Here is a 16,181-nt window from a genome sequence, read left to right on the forward strand (position 1 = left end):
TTGAGCTTAGGACACAGATTGACCCATGACATGAACTTTAAGTGGGCCTAACTGGAATTGGGCCATGGCCTTGGCCTATACAATATGAATTGCTTCTTGGGCCCGACAAAGCCCAAGATGATTTTTGGCCTATACAGTCAAACCCCACTCTCTAAGTTAATGAGTACTTAGCTTGGAGGTAATCAGTCTGACTGAGGTTAACCAGGCGGATGACGATGTCCTAGGCCAAGCGAGCATGCCTGGTCGACGTGAAGGTAGTCTGTTTTGAAGAACGAAAGTGGTCGTTTGTAGATGTCCCCACTCGACTGACCAGCCAAGTGATAGGATGTAAACTGAATCCTTTAGATGTCCTCACTTGGCTGACTAAGCCAAGTGATAGGATGTCAGGTGTATCCTTTGTAGATGTCCCTACTCAGCTGATTGAATCGAGTGGTAGGATGTTGGGTGGATCCTTGTAAGCATCCTTTGTAGATCCCACTTGACTGACGAGGCAGTGTGACATCGTCTGTAGAGAAATTTGGAAATCTTGGACGTTTCAAGAATTAGAGCTCGATTCAGATTGTCAGGCGGGATGAATTTTTTCTGAGCACGATTTGGTGGCACGAGAGAATGAGACGGTGTAATGTAGGGTTTCACAGACTTTGAGGAGAAACGAGAGATTGCGACTCCCAAGGCAAGCTTATCGCACGACACGGGTATGGCTGGGATCTCACCTTCGTTTGAGTGGGAATTTGAAAAGTCGCGACCAATCATTGTTGTCGCGGGTGACCTCTGACAAGTTGGATGAGTAAAAAGGAGGGAACCCTATGGTGATTGTACATCTCATTTTCTACCGTTTCTTTTCCTTTCAAAAGTTCTATTTGTTGCAGCGGCACTTCTCGACGATTATAGCCATTGTTCACGATAAAATTCTATTCTCTATGGAAATTCGACTTTTCTTCTCTTTGCTTTCGTTTTAGTGTGTTTTTGAGGCAGTTTGGGTGAGTTTAGATTGGTTTTGGAGAAGTTTGGGAGAGCTAAACTTTTGCAGTTTTCTTTGGTTTCTTATGCTTTTCCTGACAAATTGAGTTTGAATTGGTTCTAGAAGGGATTATGTTGAGAAAAACGAGAGTATTAGCAGTCTTTAGGTGTTCTCTTGGCGAAACCTGTGTTTGATGCAAAAAATGGACGACTTTCTGGAGACTTTGGGTTTTTGAGTTTGTTGGAAGAGAGAAGATAGGTTCAATTTACTTAAGGTTATCACTTGGTCGTCTCGATGCTCTTGTCTGAGCCGAGTGAAGTGTTAGGTTTTGCATTTAGGGGTTAGTTGAGGTTAGGGTTGACTAGTCATCCAGTCAGTCAACCAGACACGAGTTGAGTAAAGTGAAGGAGTTTTAGTGTTGTGAAGACATGCTTCGATGTCGCATATCGAGTCAAGTGAGTTGAGTCAGATGGAGATGGAAATGGGAGGTAAATATGAGAGTCTCCCCCCCCCCCCCCCCCCACCCCCCCCCCCACCCCCCACCCCCCACACTGTCTCTACCATGTGTAATGTCGGAAGAAGAGACATTACCTGTGGGAATTCCCAAAAGGTTAAGTGTGGCTGTTGCCGAGCCAACTCCTGCTGAGTCGAGTGATGATGATTCTGATGGGCAAGGGGAGAGTGATGAAGAGCCAAGCAGTAGTCCTGAGGCCGAGCCCTCGACAAGTGGGAATTCCGGAGACGCTAAAATCTACGATTATGGAAAGAAGGTCCGATCCTATAAGGTTGAGGCTACTAACAATCCCCTGAACTTGCACACAAAGAAAACAAGCGTGAAGCTTACATAAACACCGGTGTGGTGTCTGCCGTAGGCACTCCGACGCTCAAGTCAGTAAGGCTGAATGAGGCTATTTAGTGAAAGCTAAGGGAAGGAAGAGTTATCGGAAGTTTAGTCGGAGACTAGAACTATAGCGTAGGTGTATAACTTTTAGCAGTAAGAGCTTAGAAGCAAGTATGTGGTATTGGAATTGAATGACTAATGAGAGGCATGACCTCCGTTTATATAGTAGTCATAGGATCCTTGTATCCTAGTAGGACTTTGAATCCGTATTGACAGAGTTCTAGTAAAATAGGAAAGACCCTAATTTACTTGTCATAGAAGGAATGAGAGTCATAGTTCACATAGGATACAAGATCTTGAGTGAATTAGAATAAAGCCCAAATAGGCAGTAAGCTTACCAAGGTTTTAGTGGAATTCTAAACCCTTGGAGGTTGCCCCGAACCAACAGGCTTGGCCCTAGGTGGGCTAATGGTGACGCCCAACATGGAGAGGAGCTGGGGTTGGGACATGGATCTGACCCATAATGCGAACTTTAATGCGGGCCCAACTAGAATTGGGCCATGACCTTGGGCCTACACAATATGAATTGCTTGCTTGGGCCTGAACAGATCCAAAACGATTTTTGGCTCATACAAATGTCATTCGAAAACTTAGCCTAAAACCAAAAGGAAATCCGACTTAGTTGCACATGATGTATTAGAAAGAAGATTAATTCACCGTATTGATGGGTCATAATGTATTTTTACATGAAAGTAATTTACAAACTCGCCCCCCTTTACGACAAAATGCAATCAACAACATAGCAGCCAGGATGAATTGTTAATCAAACATCACTTCTTAACATATAAATGCTATTAAGCTCGCAAAACTACAACTTATGGATGCATCTCAGATTACATTTGAATTCAAAGCTTAAATTTTTCCAGTCCACAGGTTCCGTCAAGTCCTTTTGAGTAGATGTATGCAACATAATCCTCAACAGAGGTTTCCCTGTAAATTGGGGGATTCTCTTCTGATAGCAACTCTTTTATTGGACCATACAATCTATGCTCATTCCCTTCTTGCAAATGTGTTCTGAAGAGACTTGCCACTGAGATTCTTGGACCTAAATTTGTGGCCATTACTCTGTGGTAGACACTTTTGAACTTGTCATTGGTGATTAACTGTGTAGAAATTATAAAAAGCTAATCAGACAATGTTATTTGGCCAATGCATTGTGCAACTCATGAATGAATCAGACTAACAAAACAAAAAGCATATCTTCAATGTCCAGAGATGTCCAACAATAACAGATGCTAGATCAAATTTAATGCTAAGTAGACTTGCCTGTAACATATCTCCAATGTTAACTATCAGAGCTCCGGGGAGGGGGCTAACATCAACCCACCGATCCTGATGGAAAACTTGAAGGCCACCGCTTTGATCTTGTAGAACCACCGTGAGGAAGGAACTATCAGTATGCTTTGTAAAGCCCAAGGTCAACTCTGGTTGGGGGCAAACTGGGTAGTAATGACCTAAAATATAAAGTCCTTCTGCACAACCCATTTCTTCAAGGTGGTTGCAATCAAGCCCAAGAGCTTCTGACATCAATCTGAAGAGGGTAATTCCAAATTTCGTTACTTCATTTGAGTAGTCGATCATTGTATCTCTGCAAAATGATAAATTTATAATTCATATAATGAGTTAATTCTGAAGAAAATTTGCTAGATTGGCATGTTTAAATCAAATCAGGACTCGATCAGTATGTGTACCTACAAACTGCAGGCAATTCTTCAGGATTTGGTGTGCGAGGAGCCATGAGACAATACAATGAATCTCTCCAATTAGCTGCTGATGCTTGATGGAGATCAAAATTGGTATTATAGGTGACCGCTTTCTTTTCATCTCGTGAATAGAACTCTTTCTTCACCCTTGTGTCTTGCTCGTGAAATCTACGTACAGCACAAACCATGTCCTCCAAGATGTTTAAGGGAATGCCATGATTGATCACCTGAAAGAAACCCCATTTCTCACAAGCATTTCCAACTCTGTCTACTATTTCACAGCGCACACTTGCATCTTTGTCGATGCCTTGAAAATCTATAATAGGAATACTGAACTCACTGTCACTGGAACCACAATTGTTATGACGCTTCTCTTGCTGGTGGATGAACATCTGTGGGACGGTGGCAACTCCAGAATCTACAAGTCCTTTGACACCTATTTTTGAGTCATCAAATGCTTTCAATTCACTCTCCCGGTGATATTTGGAATCCCTCTGTGCTTGAATTTTTCCTGAGCTTGTGATCACCATTTTCTTTTAGGAGTTCAATTGAAACTGTGTCGGTGTATATGGCTTTTGTATAGTGATAGAAGCTATTTTTTGTGTTTCAATGAGTTAAAAGAAGATAGAAGGAAAGAAACAAGAAAACAGAACCACCATTTTGTCATCATCATCCCGGACAAATAAACACCGAAACACTAATGAGTTACGTGTCATTCACTACCTTACCGTGTGATAATGTCACTTCCTTTATTTTCCGGACAAAAACGGAACCGTGCTACTCAAATAAGGTGTATTATTGTTTTCAGATCTGAGTTACCTGTTACATTCAATTTTCCTAGCAGCTGAAAGTTAATGCGTGAACTCTAGACATCAAGATTTATTTATAAATTAAACACAAAGAATATTCAATTTATCCACAAGGGAGCACAAATTAAAATTCATTGAAACGTCAAGATTAAAATTCAGGAACCCAGATTTCTTTATTTGAACAATTGACGATTAGAATGAAAATGTTTGAAACATTTCATCCCATCTGTTTAATTAGAAAGTTTAGGGAGAAACTTATAAGAACACACAAATGGTTGAAGACTATTGATTATGAGTCAATGCATTGGATTGCTCGTTTACAGATTCCAGTCATGATGGTAAACGATTAGGATAAAATATATCAGTGAATTCTGGTAATTCTTATAAGTTTATCTCAAACGTTTCTCTAAAATTTTTATAAATAAAAACAAAACAAAAGCATGCAAAGACATAAGGATGTAATGCTTACACGTAGATAAAACTATGTCCTCAGGTCCATAACAGATTAACAGCACACTACAAGCCTCATGAGAGAATATTACTTTTCTGCCCATAGTTGTGCTGATGTGGCATCTGATTTGGACTTTTTAACACATGTGGAGTCAAGATGCTGAATAGTTAGTCAAAGCTTATATAAAAAGAAGGAAAGGGCGAATACCACTGGACTCTTCTCATTTAGTTACAGAGAGAGAAAAGTTGTTGATATGGAGATTGACGTGGAGCTCTAGAAATCACAAGATGAATCCAATGGCCTCGGTGAGGATTGGTTTGTTCTCTTGTTTTTCCTTTATACATGGGAATGATTTGTTGTATTTAGTGTAGGGTTGCAAACGAACCCAACAGTTCGTGAACAACTCGTTGTTTGTTCAATAACTATTCGATAATGTTTACGGATAGTTTGATATTCGTTCAATAATATGTTCGATCGAGTTCGAACAATGGTTATTCGTTCGATTATGTTTGTGAACATTATACGTTCAACTGATCCATCAGTTCGCGAACAATCGTTCGATTGTTCATTCGTTTATGTTCGAAAAACATGGTATGCATTATCATAATTATATTTTTTTTTATTTTTATATTATGTTTGATTTAGTTTGGATGAATTTTTTTTAATGGTAATCAATAATAAAATATTATGATACTTTTATTTTTCTTATATATATAATATGTTTGGATTTTTTTTCCAAATGTCATCAATAATTAAATATATAAGTATATAGTATTTTAATTAAAAAGTAATAAATTATTATGATACATAGCATGACAAATTTAATAACATAATAGATTGTATAATCAAGTGATATATAATATAGTAAATCCAATAACATAATAGCTTCATATTTTTCTAAATGTAATCAATAATTGAATATTATAAGATAACATTGCAATTAATAAATAATAAATATCGTATGGGAAATTGATAAATATAACATATTGTATAATCAAGTGATGTATAACATAACAAATTTAATAATATAATAGCTTAGTTAAATATAGTATGGTAAATTGATGAACATAACATATTGTATAATTAAGTGATATATAACATGATAAATTTAATAATATAATAACTTAATTAAATATAATATGACAAATTTATGAACATACCACATTTTATAATCAAGTGATGTATATCATAACAAATTTAATAACATAATAGCTTAATCAAACCTAAATTAATCACACATTTAAATTAATCACACATTTGTATTGATCATATATTACAATAAACTATCATACCACTATGAATTTATAGGTGTTGATACAAAATATATATATAGACAGTAATTATTATATATATATATATAATAAATTAATCACAATTATGTATTGATCATTTATTATAATAGACTAGAGGTGGGCAGGGACCAATCCCAAGCAGGCCCAGGCTTAGACCGGTCACTCATGGGCCTAGAACCGGTCTTAGGCCCATGAGAAAAATTAGGACCCGGACCAGGCCTTAGGCCCTGTAGGGACTGGTCCTATGGGCCCAGGACCAGTCCTAGGACCAGTCCCATGGGGCTTGGATAATTAATTTTTTTTCCCCTCAATTTTTTTTTTATATTTTGGGGGCAAATGGGGGGTTTTTAGCATTTTTTAGGGGTAAAATTTATAAATTTTATAAATTTTTTAGACCTGGAAGATTTTTTTTTTAATAAATTTTGTAAAATATCATTTTAGCCCTCTTAATTTATATTTATTTCAAATTAACAGGGGGTTTTATGTAATTTGACAGGAGACTATATTGAAAAAATATAAATTTTTTTGGGCCCAAGCCTGGGACCCGGGCCTTGGAGGAGGGCCTAGTGGAGGGCCCGGGCCCTCCTCCTTAGGCTTGGTCCTCTCAAGAACCGGTCCTAGGATCGGGTTTTCGAGCTGGGCTTTTGGGCCCGATCCCAAATGCCCAGCTCTATAATAGATTCTCATTCTACTATGAATTTATGGGTGTTGATACAAAATATATATGTAAATATTTAAAATATTTATGATAATTTATGTAATGATAATAAATATATGATAACCTATAATTTTGGTAATTTCATAACATATTAAACATATTTAATTTATGATTAATATATGTATGATAATAATTTTGTACATACACAATTATATATATTGAAAATCCAAAGTCCAAACCCACATTTTCCCAGCCCAAATTTTAAAAATCCAAAGTCCAAACCCACATTTCCAAATGAGTTAGTCAAACGAACACGAACAAGCCTTTTGTTAATCGAACGAACACGAACAGACATCTTGTGTTATCGAATATGCTTATCGAACGAGTTTTGAACGGGCCTGTTCGTTCGTGTTCGGTTCGATTGCAGGCCTAATTCAGTGTGAGTGTGTGAAAGGTGAGGCAAGGGTGAGTACGGGTGGTTTTACTGAGGGGAATATCCTGGTTTTATCTTGTATGTTGGTAGGTAATCAATCTGATTACTAAACCACTATAAATTTCTGTGTTCTTTTTCTTTACTATTATGCTTTATTTTTCGTGCTTTCATTTTTAATTGTTGTGGTTGATTTTGAGATTAGAAATCTTGGGTCTCTTTTTCTACCTTGATTGAATAGTCTTGAGATTTAACAATAGTTTTGATAAATCTTGTTTGCGGGGAATTATGCAGATTTTCGTCCAAGTGCTCCCCATAGTTTCAAAAATGTGTCAAACGAGTACCAAAACCATGATTGATGACCATGGTTGTTAATATCCTATGATATGCGATATGTATCTTACGATACGATTCGATACGAATTGCCAACAATACATATTAGAGAGTATACTATATCATAAACCTTTTTATATGTATCCTACGATATGATACGATCCGTTCATATCCTTAAAAATATCGATACAAATCGATACGACTTTATTAATTTGGACCGAAAGCCCAAAAAAAAATTCAGGTCAAATCCGGGTCAGCCAACCTGGCTCACTAAAGCCTACCCAAATTTACTCATTTTGCATGGAGAAAGTGAAAAGGAAGATGTGTTGTCTATTTTACATGATAATAATAACACAAGTAGAGATATAAATATTGACATTGATCTTGTAAATAATATGAATGGTTGAGAGAAAAAAAATATATTCTTAATTTTTTGATTAATTTTGATTATATAGTACCATAATTTAAAGCCAATAATATCACAAAAATCATTAATTAATCATGGGGATGATATTAATTTTTAGAAAAATTTTATTATTTTATTAATTTTTTTTTAAAAATGTGTATCCTACGATACGATACACGATTCGAAAAATAAGGTTTTTGATATATAATACAATACGTGATTCGACAACCATGCTGATGACACTGTTTGAACTTCCGTTAACTGATCATGCATAAATCAAGAAAAAGACCAAATTAACTTTATTTTGTCTTTAAGTGAACATAAACCCTAATTAAATTATTTGAACAACAACATACCAAAACAAAACAAAAAAAGTTTTATATACTCTCTTTTATTTTACTTTTTTGTTACATATAAATTTCTCTCTATTTTATACATTTTCTCAAGAAAATTCTCTCCAAATTTCTCTAAAATTTCTCATGTAACAAAACAAAATCAAAACTAAAAATCCTAGTTAGTAAATTCGCATATCATTCACGAATTTTCGTATTTTATCAACATATCCATATTATTCGCAAACTATATGCCTTAGACGTTTTATTCATGAATTATTCGTATTATTGCCGTATTTTATCAGTATTATTCGTATTATTGTCGTATTTTATCAACACATCTGTATTATTCACGAATTGAATACTTTGCATTTGAAATACTATATTGATTTTAACCAGGTGGTCCATAAAAAGGCTAAAACCAGGATCAATGTTGCCGTATTTTTCAAAACATATTATGTCAATATGTCGTATTAAACCCATATATACCCATATTATAATTTTCTTGTATCCGAATTTTTACAAACGTATTTTTTACCATTTGTCATATCATATCCGTAAAATTCATTTACCCTTTTTTTGTTGTACTCGTATTTATTAACTAGGCTAAAAATCTCAAACCAAAATCAAACAATACTACACAAATAAATAAATAAAACATTATGAATTAAAAAAATAATGTTATAAAACAATATAGTAAAAACTTTTTATAGTCATAATGATGGGACTAATGAATTTTATTAATATGAAGAAGTTATAATTTAATAAAGGTGTAGTTACAAAATTATTGTTTTGATTTCTTATTTTATAATTCATGTTTTAGTAGTACAACATTAGGATTTCAATTCATATTTTAGTAATATTAGGATTTCAACTCAACGCTTCAATTGCTTACTTTTGAAATAGATATAAGATCGTGTTTTGGAATTAGCAAAGATAAGTGTCATTAATGGAACTGTAAATACAATTAATGCATGGTCAATTGATGTGAAGCCATAGACAATTGCCAATGGTTTTAAGCATTGCAAAATTAGGACCCTCAATGTCGATGAATTGAAAGTTACAAATGAAATGGATGAGGAAAATAAATGAGTCATTGCAAAATTGAGTGATAAGATTCGACAACTTCACTATATTAATCGAATGGATATAATTGTCTACCTTGATCATTAAAATAAGTAACAAATCGTGTATGTTTTAACCAAAGAAAAAAGCATTGCTACAATTAGACAAGAAGAGAAATGAAATAATCATGAGAATGATAGTATGGAAATACAAAAAGTTTCGTTCCATGAAGCTCTAAACATGCTTGAGAAGCTAAAAATATCTTGGCTTTAACAAAAAATTGTCTATTCTAGCGAGTTATTACGTACTCGCAAGATAAAAGATATGGTAATAACTCAAAAACATAAATCATTGTCCTAAACAACTTTAGATTGATATTTTATTTCATCTTAAACCTTTAATGTAATATAACATATATTTTTCTATAATATATAAATAATTATTACTATGTAGAGGTAACTTTCCTTAAGGTGAAAATTAGAAAAATTATAACTTATTATGATGTGAAGTTTATTCTTATTTATAATTATCTCAAATTAGGACTATAATTTTTTATGATTATATAGAGTTTATTCCTATATACAGTATCACTATAGAGATGCTTTACTGTATGAGTAAATAAAAACTTTATAAATTAAAAAATATTAAAAATTAAAGATAAGTTAAAATCTTTAATTTCTTCTTCTTCTTCAAAATTGTTCTTCTTTTCCCTAATTCCTCGGCCAGAACCGCCACCCACCCAAACATCTCCCTTATCTTCTTCTTACTTTACAATCCAAACACCCTATGAGGAAATAATATAAAATTAAAAATTAAAAGCTTTTCCAAAAAAAGGAAAAGAAAAAGGAAACCCCACCACCCAATTCCTCTGCCAGAACCGCCATCCACCCAAACATCTCCCTCTGCCCAGCACCGTCACGTTACTTTCCCTTACTTCACAAAACTACCACCAAATCAACCACAATCATTTATACAATAACACAATATTTGTTAATCGTAAATCGCATTAACAACATAAATGAAAGTGACAGAAGGGAAAAAATAAAAAGATTTTGATCTTCTTCCGTCCAGCCTCTTTTTTTTTTTTGTTTTGTTTGATTTGTGATTGGGTGTTAGATTTAGGGTTTAATTTGACTTTGATGTGTTTCGTGTTAGGGTTTTAATTAGGTTCATTTATACAGAAAAAAAAAAAAAAAAGTGGGGAAGAAAATGAGAAGGAAGGGAGGCGGGGAAGAAAAGACAAAAAAGATAAAAGATAAAGAAAAAAAAATTAGACAAAATTTGAAAAGACGATTCTAACCTTCACACCCTAACGGAGTTCAGACAGCGTCACAGTTTTGATACTCGTTTGACGCATTTATGAAACCATTGGGGACACTTTGATGAAAATCTGCATAATTCCCAACAGGAAACTGTGGGATGCAAACTGATTTTCTATCCAAGCCTCACAGTTACAACCGAATTGTGTCCTAAAGCAACACCCAACAGGAAAAACAAAAAACCAGACCAAAATGGTACTTACTGAGGAATCTTCACCAACGGATGACAGATTATACCAAGAACTCAAAGCCTTCGACGAGTCAAAGGCTGGCGTCAAAGGCCTCGTTGATATTGGCATCACCAAACTCCCTAGATTTTTCATCCGCTCACAAGACCATATCGCCGGGGAAACAACCGGAACGCAATTCACTATTCCAGTGGTCGACCTTAGTGATCTTGAGTTCCGACGAGATGAGGCGGTATCTCTTGTTCGGCGAGCGGCAGAGGAGGTAGGGTTCTTCCAGGTGGTTAATCATGGTGTAGCGAAGGAAGTGTTGGAGAAGATGTTGGAGGGGGCACGTGCGTTTCACGAGCTTCCAAGTGAAGTGAAAGAGGAATATTATAGTAGAGAGATGAAGAGGAAGGTGAAGTATGTGAGTAACTTTGATTTGTATGAGTCAAAGTCTGCTAATTGGAGGGATACACTTTTTTGTGTTATGGGGCCTCAGCCTCTTGATCCTGAAGAGCTGCCTCTTGTTTGCAGGTATATATATCTATTTAAGTGTTTTTTTGTTCCCTTTTTTATCAGAGAAGTACTGGGACTTTAGAGACGATTAGCTGCTTTAGCATTACGTTCATGTGAAATGTGAATGGATTCACCTTAAAATGTTTAGCAATTTAGTAGTAATCTTACCATATTTAGCATTTTGTTAAAGCATAATAGTGAGATCTATGTTAAATTTGGTTATTTATGTCCAAATTTTGGAAGTTAGCTATAGTTAGCTATTTTTGTCAATGAACTATTAGATGCGCGAATTATCGGATCCTTGATTATTGTTTGTGATTGTAAAACGAGTAGAGAGCTGATTTATATCAATGGACTGAATCATCTCAAATGGTTAGTATTAACTGTGAGTATCTAATATGCAGGGATATAACAATGGAGTACTCTAGGCGTGTTCATAAATTAGGGACTAGTTTGCTTGAATTACTCTCTGAAGCCCTTGGACTGAAGCCCGACCATCTACTAAATTTAGAATGTGCGAAAGGGCATTGTCTTCTGAGTCACTACTACCCAGCATGTCCAGAGCCTGAACTTACTATGGGCACTACCAAACACTCTGATCCTGATTTTCTCACCATCCTACTTCAGGACCATATTGGTGGACTCCAGATTTTCCATCAAAATCAGTGGATCGATGTTCCTCCTGTGCCTGGAGCTCTGGTAATAAACATTGGAGATCTTTTACAGGCAAGTCTGATAGAAGGATATCAACAGTTAGTGTGCCTCTTACCAATCTGTTATGGATTGATCTGAAATTCACTGGCTATTCTCATTTCAATATAAAATTTGTGAAGGACTAGAATATCAATGATTTTGATGAGAGAGCATTGTTTATAAGTTGGTTATAAGGGCTAAAATCGCATGTCTTGTGTAGCTGGTTGAATTGACTTGAGTTTTGAACATTAGTTTTATGCATTAAGAAGTTTGGAAATCTTGACACACAAAAGAAAATTTAAATCCTTTTTGAAAATGTTGTTCTGTTTTACAATCCAAATGAATTTAAACACTCTTGGATTATCTCATTTTCTGGATTTTGTACTCTGAAGTTTAATGTCTTATCTTAGTGGCATTGCATTTATTTTGTTCATCTCTTTCCAATCCACTAAATAACAGAGGAAAGCAAGTTGTTATGTGAAACCTCTTGACAGGATTCTTTTGTGGGTGCAGCTTATATCTAATGACAAGTTCAGAAGTGTGGAACATCGCGTATTGGCAAATCATATAGGCCCCCGGGTATCTGTGGCTTGCTTTTTGACACTACATTTTTACCCATCGACCAAGATTTATGGCCCAGTCAAGGAACTGTTATCAGAACAAAATCCTCCTGTATACCGTGAGACCACACTACAAGACTTTATTGCCTACTATGATTCAAAAGGACTTGATGGAAATTCTGCTCTTACTCATTTCAAGTTGCTAAGGTAGCCTTAAATAAATGAGGTTGGCTTGTTCATGAAATGTTTAAGAATCTGGATGCCAGACCTGAATTGAGATTGAAAATATTGTAAAATTTTTATCCATAGTTTGGTGATCGGCGACAATGTATTTCATAATAACTGATTGATATGAATTGGTTTTATTTGTGGATCAAAATCATGAACACCAAGTCGAAGGAGGGGAATATGTTGAAAGGCCAGTAAAGTAAACATCACTCTCCTTTTTCGTTCTCTCGTTCTCCTCTTGATTGATCCATAAAAAAGAGAGAAAAAGAAATTGTCTTGTTAATTAGTAAGCATCTAACGATATTTATGGTAGGAATCGATCTATCCAACGCAGAGAAAAACAAAAATTAAAAGGATAAATCGATTTCTTTTATGACAAGATCTGGGTATAAATTATATAGTTAACATGTTAAGTTAAAATTCTACAGAAAATATAAACGATCCATTCAAGGATTAGAGATCTTATACACATTTGGAGGCTCCTTCGAATGTTTCTTAATCTACTTCGCTACCGATTCAATGTAAAACTGAATGAATGGTGATCGATATGAAGACAATCTGAGGAACCAAAGACGAATTTGCTAGATCCTCTTTTGGCTTCAAGAATCAACTTGAATCAAAGAAAATTTTTTGATTCAAGCACTAAAGGAAAAGGTGAGGGAGAGAATGAAAGAAAGGGCTGCCTTTTTCTCTTCAATGAATAAAAATGAATTCACATATTTCCTTCAATACACATGCACTTATATAGCACGTATGTCAATACCCTAATCCTTCAAAGAATAGGATTGAGCTCTAACCCAAATTAATTCATTTGCCCAAACACTCTCCTTTTGGTATTTTCTTTTAATTAATTATTATACTTAAAATCAATTAATACATTTAAAATGTATTAAAATTTAATTAATAATAATTCATTTAAACATATGCGTACATATATTTAAATATAATCTCACTGATTTGATTTAACATTAAATCTAGGCAACAACCTCAATAAATCTAATTGTACTGTAAGATTACAAAAATACTCTTTCATCCTAAAAGACGAAAAATGCCCATTGCACAAACTGATTCTTAAATTATCTTTTAAGTGTGCGACTCGTAGGCTCCTCATCATACCGGCAGTGAGTAGTATCGCAATTAACACCAATTAATCGTTTCACTACACACAGACCAAAATTGGCCTCTAGCAAGGCATCGTGGCCACCTGATAGTTTCGGATTCAATGAAATAGCTACCTATCAACGATATAGTTACTGTGCAATCAAATCCTTTCATCATTTGTCATCTCATCGAAACTGAGGTACAGAAATAGTGTCAACCTCAGTTATTCTCGATATGTTTGTATTCAGTTACTAGACCAATGACCAAAATAATAAATTGGATTGAGCAATAACTCAATCCCACTGTGGCCACAGCTTTAGTGTCATTGTCATTTACTGAATTACATAGTGAGATAACTTCTCCCGTAACCGGGAGTGATGAAGCCTTTGTCGATCCGCCATAGTCTCGATACACTCCTCGATGTAGTCAATCACTACCGTATTGACAGTTTTAAATAGAACTGCGTTGGACTAGTATCAAACTACACCAATCGGTGCACAAGACACTCTAGTGTTCTTAAGTCTAAAGATTAAATGCACTACCATTCGTTAGAAGATTTATTCCATAGACACTAGGGTTACCATTTATATGGAATCTTTTGGTGGACCAGTCTAGTGAACTTAACTATAGCAAACACCCATGTGTTACACCAGATTATTGACAAACACCCTTAACAGGTGAGATTAGTCACTGCTTTTCGACATGGTCGTTCAACACTATGATAGTCTTACCGTATTATCTGTGTCTTTGGTCAGAATAATACTGGGGTTAAGGACATTTCTAGAATGACTACCATATGTGATCATAGGGTTCTCACTATCAAGATTTGAAACACTTGATACCCTTATTACAGTTCTACAATCCTAAGGATATATAACAATATATACAATATGATTTACACAATATAGAATAAAATGTCTTTTATTGATCAATAAACATTATTACAAATAGTCAATTTTATAATAATTGATTGGTTTTAGGAGACCTACTCTAACCATTTATATCTAGTTGAAGTCAACGAACCGCATCATTTCCATCTTCATTCTCATCAACGTTCTTGTGTGAAAAAGAGAATGAAGATCTCGGATGCCGGTAAATCTTCTCCTCAAACTGCAATGGATTATGATCGAGCTAAAGCGCTCAAGGCTTTTGATGAGACAAAAACAGGTGTCAAAGGGGTTGTAGATGTTGGGGTTGTGTTGTGAATATTCCTCGGGTTTTCGTTTGACCACCGGATGAGCTTGCTGAGGAGTTGACTACTCGTGAACAGACCAACTTTTAAGTCCCAGTAGTTGATCTTAATGGAATTAGAGAAAATAAGCTAGAGGAGATCGTTGAGGTTCGGATTGCATCTGAGAAATGGAGCTTTTTTCAAGTTGTAAATCATGGAATCCCCTTAGATATGTTAGAAAACGTGCTAAATGGGGTACGAAAATTTCATGAGCAAGACCTTGAGGTGAATAATTAGTTCTATTCTCATGATAAAAAGAGAAAAGTTAGAATCTACAGCAATTTAGTTTTGCATCAATCACGAACAGCTAATTGGAGGGACAGTTTGTCTATTTCTAATGTAGCTTCCAACGATTTTGATCCCAGTAAAATACCAGAAGTTTGCAGGCACATACCAATGTATAGCTACCATCTCCAAACGTTTTTCAATTAAATTTTGGGCAGCATTATGATATCTATTTATTGGAACAATTACATACGAAAATTTGCAACTTTATGGAAAGCCTAAGCATTGCATCAGAACCAGTTGAATTAAATAGTCAAAATACGATGAGACTAACTGCTTTAAAGTCTGTAAGTTGCATCTGGATGATTAACATACTGTCCAAAATAACTTTATTTAAGTAACTTATATGTCGAGGAATTGGGTGTCCCAATGGGGTTAGCAGACGTCTTTCCCATTGTGTAGCTTTACTCTCTTTTAACTAGAAAATGTACACTCCAGCAATGCTGCAATTTTTTATTTTTGTCAGATATGATCTTATTGAGTTGAATTTATGAGTCTCTAGATATCTGTTCTGATGTGTTTTGACATCATTAGTTTACCACTGCTCTCTCTTCAATTCTGTGCAACTCAACAATGTTACATTGTGCAACTACGGTTAATCTTTCCTCTTACCACATGTAAACTTGTTTTGCAGAGATACTACAATGGAGTGCTTAAAGAATGTTACAAGATTGGGGGACACTCTATTTGAATTGTTATCGGTTGGTCTAGGACTGTGACACCTGAACATTTACAAG

The 16,181-nt window shown here is 35.1% G+C and overlaps 2 protein-coding genes across 3 annotated transcripts; one reads left to right on the plus strand and one right to left on the minus strand.

The window, feature by feature from the left end:
• Nucleotides 1–2,521: 2,521 nt before the first annotated feature.
• LOC116137584 (1-aminocyclopropane-1-carboxylate oxidase homolog 1-like) lies at nucleotides 2,522–4,164 on the minus strand. 2 transcript variants are annotated; one of them, XM_031423280.1, is made up of 3 exons: nucleotides 3,554–4,164; nucleotides 3,129–3,393; nucleotides 2,522–2,965 (listed from the first exon to the last, which is right to left on the minus strand). In XM_031423280.1, exons 1-3 carry the CDS (start codon nucleotides 4,093–4,095, stop codon nucleotides 2,708–2,710), a joined length of 1,065 nt encoding a protein of 354 aa, XP_031279140.1. In that variant the 5' UTR covers nucleotides 4,096–4,164; the 3' UTR covers nucleotides 2,522–2,707. The 2 variants fall into 2 exon arrangements, with proteins under 2 accessions (XP_031279140.1, XP_031279139.1); XM_031423279.1 differs by having other exon boundaries at nucleotides 3,129–3,450.
• Nucleotides 4,165–10,541: 6,377 nt separating this feature from the next.
• On the plus strand, nucleotides 10,542–12,832 carry LOC116137598 (1-aminocyclopropane-1-carboxylate oxidase homolog 2-like). Its single transcript, XM_031423292.1, has 3 exons — nucleotides 10,542–11,364; nucleotides 11,751–12,072; nucleotides 12,553–12,832. Exons 1-3 carry the CDS (start codon nucleotides 10,853–10,855, stop codon nucleotides 12,808–12,810), a joined length of 1,092 nt encoding a protein of 363 aa, XP_031279152.1. The 5' UTR covers nucleotides 10,542–10,852; the 3' UTR covers nucleotides 12,811–12,832.
• The last annotated feature ends 3,349 nt before the right edge of the window (nucleotides 12,833–16,181 follow it).

Source organism: Pistacia vera, unplaced genomic scaffold (genome assembly GCF_008641045.1).
Source record: "Pistacia vera cultivar Batoury unplaced genomic scaffold, PisVer_v2 Contig331, whole genome shotgun sequence".
Classification (NCBI taxonomy): domain Eukaryota; kingdom Viridiplantae; phylum Streptophyta; class Magnoliopsida; order Sapindales; family Anacardiaceae; genus Pistacia; species Pistacia vera.

What these genes read in the sequence shown, in the direction of transcription:
- LOC116137598 (XM_031423292.1), top strand. Translation starts at nt 10,853, where the DNA reads ATGGTACTTACTGAGGAATCTTCACCAACGGATGACAGATTATACCAA. An exon ending in GAGCTGCCTCTTGTTTGCAG is followed by an intron (nt 11,365 to 11,750) that starts GTATATATATCT and finishes TCTAATATGCAG; the next exon opens with GGATATAACAATGGAGTACT. An exon ending in ACATTGGAGATCTTTTACAG is followed by an intron (nt 12,073 to 12,552) that starts GCAAGTCTGATA and finishes TTGTGGGTGCAG; the next exon opens with CTTATATCTAATGACAAGTT.
- LOC116137584 (XM_031423279.1), bottom strand. Translation starts at nt 4,095, where the DNA reads ATGGTGATCACAAGCTCAGGAAAAATTCAAGCACAGAGGGATTCCAAA. An exon ending in GAATTGCCTGCAGTTTGTAG is followed by an intron (nt 3,451 to 3,553) that starts GTACACATACTG and finishes ATCATTTTGCAG; the next exon opens with AGATACAATGATCGACTACT. An exon ending in ACATTGGAGATATGTTACAG is followed by an intron (nt 2,966 to 3,128) that starts GCAAGTCTACTT and finishes ATTTCTACACAG; the next exon opens with TTAATCACCAATGACAAGTT.